Source organism: Adelges cooleyi, unplaced genomic scaffold (assembly GCF_023614345.1).
Source record: "Adelges cooleyi isolate 19-005CV unplaced genomic scaffold, UGA_ACOO_1.1 ACOO_flye_CR_arks_rails_tigmint_CR_PRNA_1, whole genome shotgun sequence".
Classification (NCBI taxonomy): Eukaryota; Metazoa; Arthropoda; class Insecta; order Hemiptera; family Adelgidae; genus Adelges; species Adelges cooleyi.
The window spans coordinates 4,305,733-4,321,194 of NW_026095751.1; the positions used below are offsets into that span (position 1 = coordinate 4,305,733).

The 15,462-nt window shown below is 30.6% G+C and overlaps 1 protein-coding gene across 5 annotated transcripts in view; it reads right to left on the reverse strand.

Annotated features, from left to right (window-relative positions):
- The window catches only part of LOC126847605 (uncharacterized), a 53,172-nt gene that overhangs the window by 9,923 nt on the left and 27,787 nt on the right, over positions 1-15,462 (reverse strand). The window contains exon 1 of one of the 5 annotated variants that reach the window (XM_050587913.1): positions 12,289-12,448. The exons of the other annotated variants lie outside the window; for them this stretch is intronic. Within the exon in view, the coding sequence (XP_050443870.1) occupies positions 12,289-12,343 (55 nt within the window). The 5' untranslated portion in view covers positions 12,344-12,448. Of the gene's footprint in view, positions 1-12,288; positions 12,449-15,462 lie in introns of those variants that run through there. 5 annotated transcript variants of the gene reach the window in all.

Consider the following 15,462-nt stretch of genomic DNA (forward strand, 5'->3'; position numbering starts at 1 on the left):
AGAGAACACTCTAACCTAGAAATTTGTTTCCTGAATTCCGATAATCATAAAATTAATTTTATAAACTGACAATTTGATAATAATGTAATGTTACGCTAACGATACCTATAATACAGACTATATTTTTTTAACAGCAAACAATTTTTAGTTTCTTTTATGTTTTTAGTTTTAATGATAATGTTATTTGTTTTCATATTGTAATTTGAAACTTTTACCGCATATAGTTGTATACGCTTATTCTTTAATACTATTTAGTCCCACTTTGTTTTTAAACAAATAACTCACGATAATACAGTTTTATATATCAAATTGTCAACAAGTTATGTAAATGTTTTATTTGTAATACAATGAGTAAATATGTAAGATATGGTTATACATTTTAACTCGACGCTTAATGGTGATTACATGGATAATTCATGTCGTATATAACCACCTTTGAATTATTTTGTCGTTTCGGGAAATAGTGGGCGTACTGCAGTAAAATAACAAAAACGAAATGAAATAAAAACATTGCCATAAAAATAAATCTGGTTGAAATCTACTTTTGTAGTTCATAGGTAAACAAAACAATTTCGCACTATTGAGTTCCTACAAATTGACTTTTATTCAAACAGACAAACTGCCAAATATATGTGAAACTTGAGGGGGGGGAAATTCGGAAAAACTAACTTAACATAGCTGTGCGTAGGCACTGGTTTGTACTTTAGAGGTCCTATTCTTAGCGAAAACGTTCAAATACACTCTAACGGAATTCATCTATGACCTATGTATACTCGCTGGTCCACATAGAATTTCTGAGTTTGTTGATTTAAGAAAACATTAAGTTTTCCAGATAAATGTCATACGAGCGACTTTAGTATTTCCCGAGCCGTCAGGTTAATCAATATTCCACGAGATCGGTTTTATAGATACTTCCATCCATTTTTCGAATGAATTATGCTGTTGTAAACATTTAAATTTTATATGTAAATCGAAAACCCCGGTGAATCATAAAATACGCTTTTACGTGGTTATAATAAATTATTATTTCTCATTTAAATCGGATGTAACCATTTCGTATAAAACTATTCCATTAACGTTTGGCAAGTACACCAACACAAATTATTCATACCCCGAGTTGCGGTAAGCACGTTGATCTTGCTACTATGCTTTACAAAATATATCATGCCAAAGAAAATCGTTTCTGCAATGTGTAGATTTTAATGACAATTGTTTTTGTCAGGAACGAAAACGATTTAAAGTGATAAATAAAAAAGGAAACCATACTATTTCTACTTAAGGAGTTTGCTTTGGCCTACACCATATTATACTTTAATTAGGAATCACTTATGCTTACAACAAGAAGATACACGCATTAGGGTAAACACTAATACAGTTTTGATTTTTAATTAAAGATAAAATAATTAAAAGCTAATAAAACGGTAAGCTAAAATAAATGAAGCATAAAGAAAAACGAATTAAAGACTGGATCAAGTCAATATTTATTTATTTTTTATCGTAATCCATAACTTTTTGGTGTATATGTATTCTTCCATTGTTTATTCAGGTTAATAAATATTATTTTTTTAATGTTTACTAGGAAGATAGACTAGAGTAAACATTTTCTAGAAATATTGAATGGGCACGAAATTGGCTTAAAGCAAAAAAACAAATGATAACTTCTTTCGGATTATGCATTTATTATTTTAGCTTTAATGAGATACTGAGTAAGTATTGATTTTACAATGATGTGCTATTTGTTTGTGTTTGTCTACATGAATCACAATAACATCTGGACTGATATACTTGAGTAGCACACCAATAGATACATCAGAAGTAGTATCCATACAGAAACCTTAGGGGTAATAGTGTAAAAATTCAACCCTTTTTTTTCTCGGAAACGGGAAAACCCGGGAAACCTCGTTACTAAAAAAAAACAATAAAACAATGGGGATATGCAAAACGCTTTTAAATTGGACATACATAGTTTTGTCAAAGGGATAAGCTCTGTAAGAATTGTACGTACATCGTAATAGAATAAAAAATAAAATAATGGACGTACACCTGTCAGTATACCGCAACGCGCCGAAATCCTTTTCTGTTTTGTGTGTTAGGATATGAAAATGCGAATCTACGAACAAAAGACATAAAACGAACATAGATCCCATCAAATAAGGGCATATTGTAAATGTACTCAATCGAATATTTGTTATAAGGATGGGGATGATGGGTTGATGCTAAAATTATATTTTAGCATCAACAACCATTTTATATTTTTGTTTAATATTGAAGAAGTAATGTGGTCAAAAATATATATGTTTATTATGCTTTATTGAAGTCTCATTAGCAATAAATATCACTCGATTTTTAGCTTCGATGTGTCGCCGAGGAAGTGTTATTTTTATATTTTGCGTTTTTATTAATTTTTAGTTTGGACCTACAATATTTTCTAATCAGCTAAACCAATTTCTTTATGTAACAAGTCTATAGATAAGAAATCGCACCTGAAAAGTACTTTATTTGGCCAACAATTTAAAAAGTTAACTTCTTTCTTCTATAATTTTTTAAAAATAGTCGAACTAGTTCAAAATTTGTATGAAATATTCTTTAGATAAAGTAGTATCGGTAAATTATGTGGACAAACCTAGAAAATACCATAGACCCTTTTTCCCTACAAGGGGTGAAATATTTTTTCTTGATGTGTAGTCAAACAATTTTAAATTTAGGAAAAACAAAAAAAAAGGGGAAAATTACACTTCGACCGTTGTAAATTTTCCAGGCTGCTATGTGTGAGTGAATTAACCGTCAACAGGTATTTAAAAATGTTCACATAATAGTTAAATACTTAATATAATATTAACGAAAAGAGTGGTCGAGTGGGTAAGGCGGCGTCTTTGGAAAAATGAGGTATTATTTTTTGATGCAGCTTTTAGTAATGACAGTCAATGTTGTACAACTTGTTTTTGCTTACCAAAGTATTGAATAATAATAAGTGCAAAATTAACTGTGCGATCAAGTTATTTTATACTAGAGGTAAAGAATGCATTTGTATAAATATATAGCACTTTCACTTTAAACCCCTCCCCCCATCGACACACCATCCCTCCCACATAGTGTTTTTAATTATTTTCTTTTGTAGGTTTCGTTTTTATAGTAACTAATGGTCTGAATACTCGCGGTTGACTTTGAATTTTCACGGTGGAGATCAATTTAATTAAATTTTTTAAAGTCGTTTAGATATAACTTATCTTCAATCTTGAAAATGCCTATGTGTGTGAACAAATGCAGTCTGAATTTTCGAATGTAATGTCGTCGAATGTTGTGCTAGAGCCTTTTGTATTAACGTGTGTTTATACAGGTATTTCGGCTTTAGTAGGTTTAGTATTATCCTCGGTAGCAATGGGTATGTGTACTCATACAGTTAAACTTTAATACTGTAATACGATTTCGTGCGATTCTGATCGAAAGTTATTCGAGTTGTAATCGGAAAGCCGATTTGGCATTTGCGTGTGTGTTCCATATTTCCAATTTAATCTGACCTTTTTCTTGCTCGTTCGGATAAAGAGCAGATCAGCTAAAATGGTATTGCGGTCAAAGGGGTATTTCGTTTATTTAACCCGGGGTTCATACGACCGTGTGTTGTTAGGTATTAATATAATTATTAAGATGAAATCGCTACCTAAAACCCCTTGAAACGGAACTGTATTTTATGTTTATATAATGCGTGTTTCAGCTGAGGCGAAAATAAACCCGATGTTTATCAGCCCGGAATGGAAACGGGGGATTATGATTTGGCCGTTTTACAATTGGATAAAAAAATTCAAAGAAACCCTTGTGGGACGCGGACGTCAACATTTTCGACAAAAGCCGACAATCGTTAAGACTTTTGGTCGTTTTACCCAAGACTGTTAAAGTTGATTCTATACAGTAAACTCATAAATATTCATACTCGTATTATTATTATTGCTGCGTCGTCAGTAGGTGACCAATTAAATTTTATGTACCTTGAATTGAGGGGTTCAGTACGAATAAGGTCCAGATCATCATTTTGAAATTGTTAACAAGATCATTTGTAAAATTAATGAATATTGTTATTTCTCTAAATTCAAATACATTTGCCTAAAGTTGATTTGTTTGATGTCAACTTAATAATATCTTAATGATAGTTCAATTATTTTTTGGAATTTATTCTTCTGGACCATTTTAAAGTAATAATATAACACAAATCAAAATTGAGTGGATGCGCTGTAACCTAACCGCAAAAATCTAAGAATTTTAATATAAATGTAACAATTGTATATTACTTTTCCGGAAAGTTAATATTATTATTTATTAGTTAAAATGATAAAATGTCTAAAACATATACGTATAAATAATAATGTACACACATTTTTTTTAAGGAAATGCTATTATACTCTGACAAGGGTACTTTACTACTTTTACTGAAAAAAAAAAAATATGTTACGCGTTGAAGATAAACGAAAAGCGTGTAATAAATATCCATAAATTTAAAGAATATATATGTACATGATTTAAACTTCCGCAACGATACCGAATTATCCAACACATAAAACACACATGCTAATACCGATTTTTTTTTTTGGTAAGTTTTTTTTGGAAATGGAAACTCTAGATATGACTACCAGTTATATGTAGGTTATTTATTATAAGTTTTGACTGGAACTCAGTACAGTGTGTTAGCGAAGGTTAATGGCGCCCTTAGCTTAATAATCCAACATTTATGAACTGCTAGAGACTTTTAATAACACTTAAGCGCATTCGATGTACGGGTTTTTCTTTTTACCACTTCGAGTGCCGGCCTAACCGGCGTCGTTTAAGAAATGATAAAATTATTCCTAGAGGTTAGAGATAAGTCATCTACGCCATTTTTATTTTTAGAAGTATACTAGACAAACAAAAATAAATTATTGGAAATGCGAATTTATCGACTGACGTTTGGTTTCGTTATCGGATAATTTCGAAGGCCATGAATCGAAAGCATCGAAAAAACTCGTATGTACAACAACATTTACATTCGAAGTGTTATGTTTTTTCTCGCCGTCGTTTTGCCGGAAATGAAGTTATATGGTAAGCTTTTCGCTTATGACCCTGTTTGGGTAAAATTTATGATTGCTAGAATAGTTTCAATTTCAATATCGGATCCCTGGGCTTTCTAAAACGCAATGCTTGTAAACACTGGAAACCGCAGCTTATACATGTTTGGATATATTTCTTTAGAAATATAATAATTTTACATTATTTCTCCCTTTGTTTTTTTATGAACTATTTGGGTGGTAGATGTGTTTTCCTCTCATTTCGTTGTTGGAATATGCTAACCGGAAATCTTGTTGACTTTCAAATATTAATAATATAGGCGAACAACAATTGTCTTTTTTTTTTAACTTCGAGTGCTTTTTGATCAATTATAACATTTTATTTTTTAAATCTTTTTTTTTTTATTCGGGTTTATTTTTTGAGTTATTAATTAATAAAATCAATTTTCGCTTGTTTGGAAGATTTTTGTTTGTTATGAATACGTACAGTGGATTTTTATAATTAAAAACGATAATTTATCATATTTTCCCAAAAAATCGTTTTTATGCAAAGGAGCCATTGGCATCCTTAGCGAGAGGGCGCTAAGCGAGGGACTTGCTCTTTCCGTAAAAAATGAAATACTGCTTTCAAGCATACACAAAATAGCGGTTATTTTGGCATTCAGTGTATTAATATGGTAATGTGATAAAGCTATGTAATTATTTCATTATTCTTTGTGGTATAAAGCTGGAATTTTCAAAAACTTTATTTCAATATAATGAAATTTAATACTTCACAAAACTTTATCCTAGACATTACGGACCATTGTTATTCCTTTCATGTACAGCGTTATTATATATATATATATAATCTACGCGTCAGTTGCGGCGTTCTTTAGATATTTAACATTTTTTGTTTTGATTTTTTTTCACTCGAATAATTTTACTAAGAACGTCTGTATTATTTGCGTGGTGCAATATAATATGTTTGTCTTTTCTTTCATAATAAATAAAGCTTAACGCAGATAGACATTCCACCGTGTTTATTCACCCTTTTATCTACGTCTATCAACTGATAGTCAATTAAAACATTGTTGACGTAAAACATAATACGAACGATTTAGTTAAAACAATAGAAATTGGTTTTTGACATATTTAAACTAGAACTATTCGCTAACAAAATACTGCTCGTGTTCAAGTAAATGCAATGTTATTACTGTTTAGTTTAGTTCACCCCGGTCTTATAAATCGCATACAGTTCTATAATAAATGTATAATTAAATGATTCGCTATATTCGAAAGACCCATTGATGTTGCCACGACCACAAATTATATCATGCCTTTATACAAGAGGCATCCCCTTTAATCACATTTTTATCAGAATGCGGTACAAGCGGACACGTGTTACAGGGCGATGGTTCTGATAAACCCTAACGCGGCTTCATGAATAGGCAATTCGACTACGTTTATGCAATGGGATGAAAATGCTCGCCTGGCACTAAAAAGTAGAATATAATAAAAAAAGAGTCTGCAATTTAGTTGACGCGATGGCAGTTTAATGCTGAATTCAACCATAGCCTATTTGTGTCGAACAAAGTTTATCGCTCATTTCGACTGTTCGTTTTCAGCTGCGACTGCTATTTTGCAATTCATATAACAATTACGGCTGAACACATAGCGTCAATGTTTTAAAATTTAAAAATACGTCAATGAAAACTAGTGAAGGTTAATCTAAGAATATTGAATTCTGTAAAATTGAAAACAACGTATTAATATTTATATAGAGCTAAACATTGTGCATGAATCATTATCGTTTTAAAAATAATATCCTTTATTTTATAAAAACAAATGAAATCATCAGGCGGGAAATTAAATAATAAATTAGTATAAATTCAAAATACCGCTGGTTTCATGTTTTTAGTATGGTAGTGGCAGTTAGCTTATAAAACAGATTATCTAGATGGATATATCGGGTCTCTTGTTAGTTGTTATGCATGTAAACTGCTTCAGCCTTCAATCATAGCGGTATTTAAAATATATTTTGAATAGTCAGTCGATTAAAACAAAAATACGGTACAGTTTTCCTTTTGAAATATTGTTATTTGCGCAAACATATTAACTGACAGTTTAACACTAGTAAAAGTGATTTGAAATGAGATTAGTGATTTTAAATTTGACGTTACTTTATATATCAACGTCAACGAACAACATTAAACAGTTTTAAAATACTACGAATAATTAAAACGAAGTGTAAAACTGCTGGCATTACCGGGACTACAAAATCAAAAGCAGAAGAAAATTTCATAGGACCAAATGAAACGCTACTAATCTAGTCACTTCGGTTGAATTTATGAGTAGCAAATTTGAAGACTATAGAAAGCAATTACGCGAGGCGTTTAATACCATTAAAGAATTAAAGGAAGAAAATAAAATGCTTGAAAAAAATAACCATAAGTTAAAATCGGACGTTAACATTTTATCATTGCTAGTTAACTTATTTGAACAAAAATTATTATTATCGAAACATGTAGAAATAGTAGGAGTACAAAATAATAAAAAAACTGCGTAAAAATAGTTGAAAATATTGCGTCAAAACTGGGAAAACAAGTTTCTGTTGTTAAGGCCTATCGCATCCGTTCAAGAATACCCGATAAACCAATGAAGATTGTAGCCGAGTTAATGTCTACTGATCAGAAAAAAGACTTAATGGATCTTCCAAAAAATTAAAAAAATCAAGTCAAAAAATATAAATGAAAGTTGGGGAAGTACAGATATTTTCATAAATAATTATCTCACTAAATATAATAGTAACCTATTCTATAAAGCTAGGATTTTTGCTAATGTTTAATGTCTGTAAAATTTTTATTAAAAAAATGAAACTTCTAAAGGTTTTACTATAAATAAAGAGGCTGACTTATCAAAAACTAGTTATATTTAAAATTCAACATAAATAAGTTATTTTATTGTCTTTTTCTAAATAAGATACTTCAAACACAATGAGTAATTATAATATATTAGATCGCTTTTTAGATTATAAAACTAATTATTTTTTTTCCATAACTGAATTTATGAATAAATACAAAATACTCAATAAAATGTTTTTTAATATATTTCATCGTAATATTACTTGAAATCACTTTGATGAACTTTTGTTGTTTTTACAAAATGATGTAAATAGTAGAAATTTAGGTATAATTGTCGTAACAGAAACATGGCATGATGTAAACTATTCAATTTCTCAATACCAGGTTATCAACTATATTTTTCAAAAATTGAAAGACACCAAAATGATGGTGTTATGTATATGTATGTATATATGTGAAAGATCAACTATTTTTAGATTGTTTTTTTGAATATGAATATGTTAATGCCAATATTTTAAAAGTTGTTTTAAAAAGTAATAATACATCTTTATGCATTTTGTGTATTTAAAGGTCACCTTCATGTGATAGAAACGAATTTTTGACCAGCTTAAATAGTATATTTACCACAGTTAAACATTTTAATGGAAAAGTCATAACTATCGAGGATATAAACTTTAACATCGTAGGTAATAACTGTGTTGATAACGAATATTTAGATATTTTATCAGAAAACGGTTTTAAATCTTTCATTAATGTATTTACAAGAATGCCGATATTTAAAAATAAATTGTACAAGTTTATGCACCATTGTAGATGAAATTCGTTTTTTTCGTTAAATTATTGATTTTAAGGTTTTTTTTGGTAATGAAAATGTTATTGGAGGAAAAAAAAAAGAAATTGGGGATTATAGTTGTTGTAAAAAGTTTTCTTTTCTTTTATATTTTATTTGACCGTGAGTTGTAAAGAGCAGAGGAAAATGATAAAGGTAGATATTAAGATAAAAAGGGTAACCAAGATGGTTATACAAGTGTAAATTACTCATTAGTATTATTGAAGTTTGAAACTTCTGTATAAATGGCAGCATGAATTTTATCGCTACTTCCTTTCAAAACGAATACGTACCATTGTCTTCTTTTTATCCTTTTATATTATCCGCTCAATTCCTTGAAAAAGACATTTTTGTTGGTCATGGTTTTTATTTCTTTGTAAGCAACCCATTCAACGCATGATCTATCGCTCGTCGTGTGTTGCAGACATTTCAGTTTCTAGTGCTCACATTAAGCCATAATGTGATTCGAGTCGCTACAGTTACTACGATCGCATTTTTCGTCAACAATATCTTAGAATGTCTCCTAATCGCAAGAAATGTTTTCTCTAATTATAGAGGTTTTTTTTTTAAATAGATGAGGCCTGCAATTGATTTCAGTTGTCTTTGTTTTGATTCTTCTCCTAAATCAAATTTAAATAGAGACACAGTCTGGTTTTTTCGAATTTAAATACATTCCAACTCGTAAAAATATTACTTCAACACGCTGGTCGATACCGAAATCTGTATTATACATAGTCACGCTATAATTTATAAAATCAACTGTTTATTTTTAAGGAAACTGGCATTACAGAAAGTCAAGGAAAAAAAACGATTTACTCTATATGGAAATTTGTTATCAACCGTTAAAACTTTGATATTTTTGTACTCTATTGGGTTCATGTTGTGTCGTTATTCTTGAATTGTATACATCTTACAACAATGTAAATTACAGTCGCTGGAGTGATAATGTATTTTATGTACATTTCTTGTATAAACAAAATAATGCAAAATGTATGAGTAAATATAGTTTAAAACCAATAACACGTTGCAAAATACATTAATGAATCAGTTTATATTTTAATATGCAAATAGTTTGATTGGATTAAATTAAAATTATAACGATATAAAGTTGCCATTTAGATTAATCTATTTCAAACGATAAATCCTTTCCTTATCCTTTCCTATCGATTAACCTAACATCGACTTATTTCAATGGACAGGATGGAAATATAACTCATAAGTTTGAAAAAAAACGTTTCCAAGCGTACGCTGAGACAATTCCAGGAAAATTAGGTATTCCAAAAGTGTTTAAGAAATGCTATAATATTAAGAAAACATACATGTAAGATATACACATCTGAACTCACGCGTTTTTACGGAGAACAAATCTGCGTTTGATTTGTGGTACTTCTTAGTTTTAAAAATGTTTGTCGAATTAGATTATGAATAATATTATTGTATATATCCCATAAAGCAAATAATGTGTAAGTGTTAAAAATGTTGTGAAACGACTTCAATGTTTTTTAATGATGATTCTTCACAAAATTCAATGTTTTTAAAAATATTGTTATTTTAAAAATGTCCTATAAACATTTCCAATACTTAAATCATATTATTTTATTATGAATACTTATTTGAAAAATATAATATATGGTTGATGTCATTTTCATATTTTTAGTAACACAGACGAAGGTGAAGTTGTGTCGATTGTATCTAAATCATACTTAACTTTTAAAATATTTTGGAAACCCTCGTTTTGTGTTTCTTTAATCGCACTAGTTGCCGTGCTTCGACAGTACTAGTTTTCCGCTTTACCGCTCGGATAGAAATAATTTACCGCTGGGCAATTTAAACTTTTTATTGACACTTATAATCTCATATACGGCCTTTTTTTTAAATATAATACTATGTTATAAAAGTTCGCAAATTTTGTGTAGCTTTTTGTACTTTTCACAAAACAAAAAAAAAAAAATTCTCAGTCAGACCAGTGTGTTTGAGTTACATTTGACAGATTGTTTTTATTAAAAATAAATGTAAAGTGATAGATTTTGATTTATGAGTTTTGTTCAATTATTTTAATACATTCTTCCGTTACAACCTTAAGATGGAATTTTGCGTCGAACGAAAGCGAAGAAAGGGGCTTAATGACTTCAAATACATTATACAACCGTTGTACAACGTACATCCCTAGACCTCGGCGTCGTATTAATTGAGTTGGCGCGTGATCGTTATCCGACCGGAATGCCGTGATTATAATTCAAATGAACTTGATACACCTTACCTTAGTTTTATTGTAATAATAATGATAGTTATATATTATAATATATCATATCGTCAGTATTTTAGTTACTGACACCTGGTTAAATTGAATTCGAATTTGGCGCGCTGCTGAAGCATCTATTTATGTTATTATGTACACTATACAAATACAACATAATATACCTAGTCATGATGGCTACTGATAATTTCAAGAGGAAGACAAGAGGGGGAAAACATTTACACTTATATCTTCACTGTTTCTGTGCTATAATCGAATCTAAAAAAATTATCATGAATATCAAGTTGATGATATCTTCTTTTAAACATGTCTGTTTTATATAAATATATTTATGTATGAAAATATGTTTATAAAATGTTGATGTCGACTTATTTTATGTACATTTGTGTTAGAATAGTTGGTGTATAATTTTGATTGTACTTAATATTTTATGGAGATATAGCTATTTGGTACCTAGTAAAAAATGGCTATTGAAATCAAGTTACGAGATATTTTCGTTAGAATGAAACGACTTTTTACGATCTACATTGGTCTCAAATAAAATAAAATAAAATTTGTACAGGTCGTAATTAAAGTTGGATACTTAAGTTTTTCTTGTTTTTTAACCTTTTGTTGAAAAGTCTTACAAGAAAGAGCAATACATCAGTTGACTTAATTAAGTTCGTATTGTATTTATAACTATATCGAACTTAAGATTGAGATTTAATTAAAAATGTGTTATCAATAAACTTTTTTTCGCAGGGATACGATGTTATGAAACAATGGTAAGCTTTAAAAGTTTATAACTGCCAAGTTATTCGATATAGATATTTTCTTGAGCCTCGATTAAACTTAGTTTTACGCTGAGCTGCACCTATTCTCAGCTACGGCCTATTATGCGTCTACCGGTAATTGTTTTTGTTCGAATAGAGTGTGACAAGACATGCGTCTTAAAAGTGGGAAACAAATATTTAATACCAATATTAATATATATATATATATAAGAGTGTAATCATTTAGGCGGCGTGTCACGTTTTATTGAAAAATCTTATTACTAATTTAACTTATATCTAATATATTTGTTACTTATTAGTTCAGAGTTCTACCAGATCCCGGACACGGGTTAAAATCATGTAGACAAACGTTTTAAAAATTATTACTTGATTGCAAACCGGTCACATTGAAAAATAAAGTTAGTCAGACCACGTGAAAATCAATGTGGGCGCTACAAGGTTTTCGCTGCGATTTCGGTCGTACTTGATGGGCATTTCTCGCTTACGGCTTCCTAATTCTGCGCTAAGTAGGTATGTATAAATTGTAGCTGTATTATGCAGCAGCGACACTCACCTGGAAGTAACAACGGCAGAAAGTACACCATGGGGTTCGTGGCGATCGACATCATGGGTGATATATATATATATATGTATATATAATTTCGGTTCGAACCGAGATGGTCGGTCGGTCGGTTGTATCGTGACGGGACCGGCACGCACTGTGGTCGCGGCGGAGCACGTGTGTGCGAATATTATCCCGGCAAAGGTCTCGCGGTCGTCCACGGTGTGAGCGGCTGCTTTTCGCCACCCGGGAGGTCCAGTGCGCTCTGCCGGATAAAGGCCGCCGACATGAAAACACAGGGTACGGCGACGGCGGCAGCGGAAATGTCGAATCGATGTTCGACGTCGGCGGAATAAAATAAAACGGCCTAAGCGATTCGAAAATGATCGCCATCAGAAACGGAAGTTTTCGGCGCAACGTTTCCGACAGGTGAACGGCTACAAAGTGTTTTGCGCGCCCAACAGCGACAGCGACATATTATTTGTACCGTCGGAGTGAATGAAAAATGCATAAATCAAGTTCGGCAACGGCAAATGGCGATAAACCATTTCGCAGGCATTCCGACCGATTCGATGTACCGATAAATCGAATTCGAATATACCCTACGTAGGGCAGAAAAAAAACCAGCCAGTATATTTATAAATATTCGAATAAAGTTACTTTTTTTTTAATGTAAAATGGTAAAAATGAACAACTACAAAATATTTATTATATTTTTTTTTAATTAAAAAAAAGTTATCTACATATGTATCAAGTATGAAACACACTAATCAATCGGGCGCTCTTATGTATCCATGCACACATTTTTTCGTACAGTTTAATTGTCAACGTCTTCCTTGTAAGTGCAAGTGCCAAAGTGCGCGGGAATCATAACCGATGTCTCTACATAGTAACAATATTGACGCCTCGCCACAGTGCTCGGGGGATTTGGGGAAAACGAAATAGAAGAATGAAATTAAATATTAAAAATGTGCAATCCAGATAAAAAAAAAAATTAAACCCAGCTAGGGGAGGTTTTTATTCTCACACGCCTTCGCTTATTTCCCCAGTACGTCGATGCTCTCGTTTTTTTCACGGTATGATAAAATATTTCTCAATTTTAAATTATTGTCCCTTTGATAGGACGCACCGGCTACACCCATATTTCTTAAGGCGGTCGGTATAGACAATTTTAGTTTTCGGCTAAAACTGGATTTTATATTTATTAGGGTATGTTATGAAGTAATGCAGATTCTTTATTATCGGTATCTTAAAATAAGTTTCCGAAAATTGGCACTACTTCAATTAATATAAAAATGGATTTAATCAATCGTATTAATATTATTATTTTACTTATGTTCGTGTAATCATCAATATTTAAAATTGAATTACATTTTTTAGTTCTAAAAAATTAACCGATTTTACTTTTTATAATGAAGCCATTTGTTTTAAATTACACTCCACGTTACCCTAACAATTAATGGTTAAGATTCCATTAGGACCACGTAAAAACTAGTCCTTTGCTCTCCGTAGGTATAACTAGGGATATTTAACAGAATGAATAATGTTTTAATTTTGCCGCTTTGGGATTTTTGAATAAATATATATTTTTACATAGTATAAATAAGCATAGTACAGACAATGCACAGTAAGAAAACACTAAAGTTGGTTTAGTATCCACAGATTCGCATACAAGATGTTCGGTTTCAATAGTCTAGTTAACTACTTTAATTTTCCTTACTAGTTTTTTTAATGTGCTGCTAACCTTTTCAGATGTTGCATCGAAGAAAAAAACAAAAGTTCCATTTTTACACAAGAATTTCAAAAAGAATTTATTCGTTGCTTAAGTACGATTTTCGTATTTTTTGGATAAATAAAAAGTAGTTTAAAAATTTTTAATTTACATAAACCTGAAAGAAACAAAGGCAAAACTGAACAATGATTTAAAATATTCATTTTTCCACGTGACAGGTATTTATTATTTTTTTCAATAAAAAAAAGTGATTTCCCGAATAATTGTCAAGAACAACGGCAGTTCTTTGACACGTGGTACGGTTTTTTTATCCACCATTATCTTATTTACATGCAAATTTATACATATGCCAAACGTTGGCGTAAAAAAAAATTAATTATTTAATTAAAAAACTGTCCGTTGTTTGTACAAGCTTATCAATGTAAAGGTGATCAAGCTAAGACGTGATCGATTGTATAATTTGTGAAATCCGTGATCGTTTTTGTACACTTTATGCGAAGAAAAAATGTTAAAAGTTGTTAAAAAAAAATTGTGATAATACTTATTGTAAAAAAAAAAAACACATTATCGCTCTTCTTGAATTTAGATTAGTTTTTGTTTCTATACATGTATGTGCAATGTAATTTGATTGTTGGGAATTTAAATAAAAAATTGGGTTGTCTGTTCCGACTAGTGTTGTTTCACGTTACAAATGAACGCGTATTGCTGTACCTGACAAATGTTTTGCATTAGTGTAATATGGATTCCTTTAAACTCGTGTTTAACGGTAATGTTTCTTTTTCGCTTGTACAAACGATTCTAATTCGGCATTAACTAAACGTATTATGACAGTCGAAATGTAATTTCAAAGTTTCTATCTGCATTAGTCGGAAATCTTTTTTTTTCGGGGGGATTCGTGTGCCCAATATAATATCACTACTTTTAGCTTTACGTCAAATCTAACATATTCGCTAATTGTAGTAATGAGAAAAAGGTTAGGTATTCCAAAATGAATAGCTGTTTTTCGTTTCGTTACAATCAAAATTGGCGTTGTATGTGGTTAATATCGTTACCTACGAAGAACAAAATATAATTACTATTTGATACTATAGTTTTATTACCGTTAATTCGATTCCACAATAGGCGATCCTGCTCTAAAGCCAATGTTGTATGGAGCGAGTAAAACGCATTTTGCAATTTGCGTAGTCAAGTTTTTATGGCAAAAAAAATTGGTATATTGACAACCAAGCAGCTCACGTCATTTATTTTTATAACAAGTGATGCGACGTGAATACATACAAAAAAAAAAAATGTTTCTTGCATTCAAAAAGTGTCATAGACTTTATGGCGCCTTTTTAATATCACAACAATTCACGATATAATGGTACAAGAGCTATACATACTCCTTCGCTGTTAATAATATATAATTTGTTCAAAACTGAAATATTCTTGAAAGTTCATGTAATATATTTTTT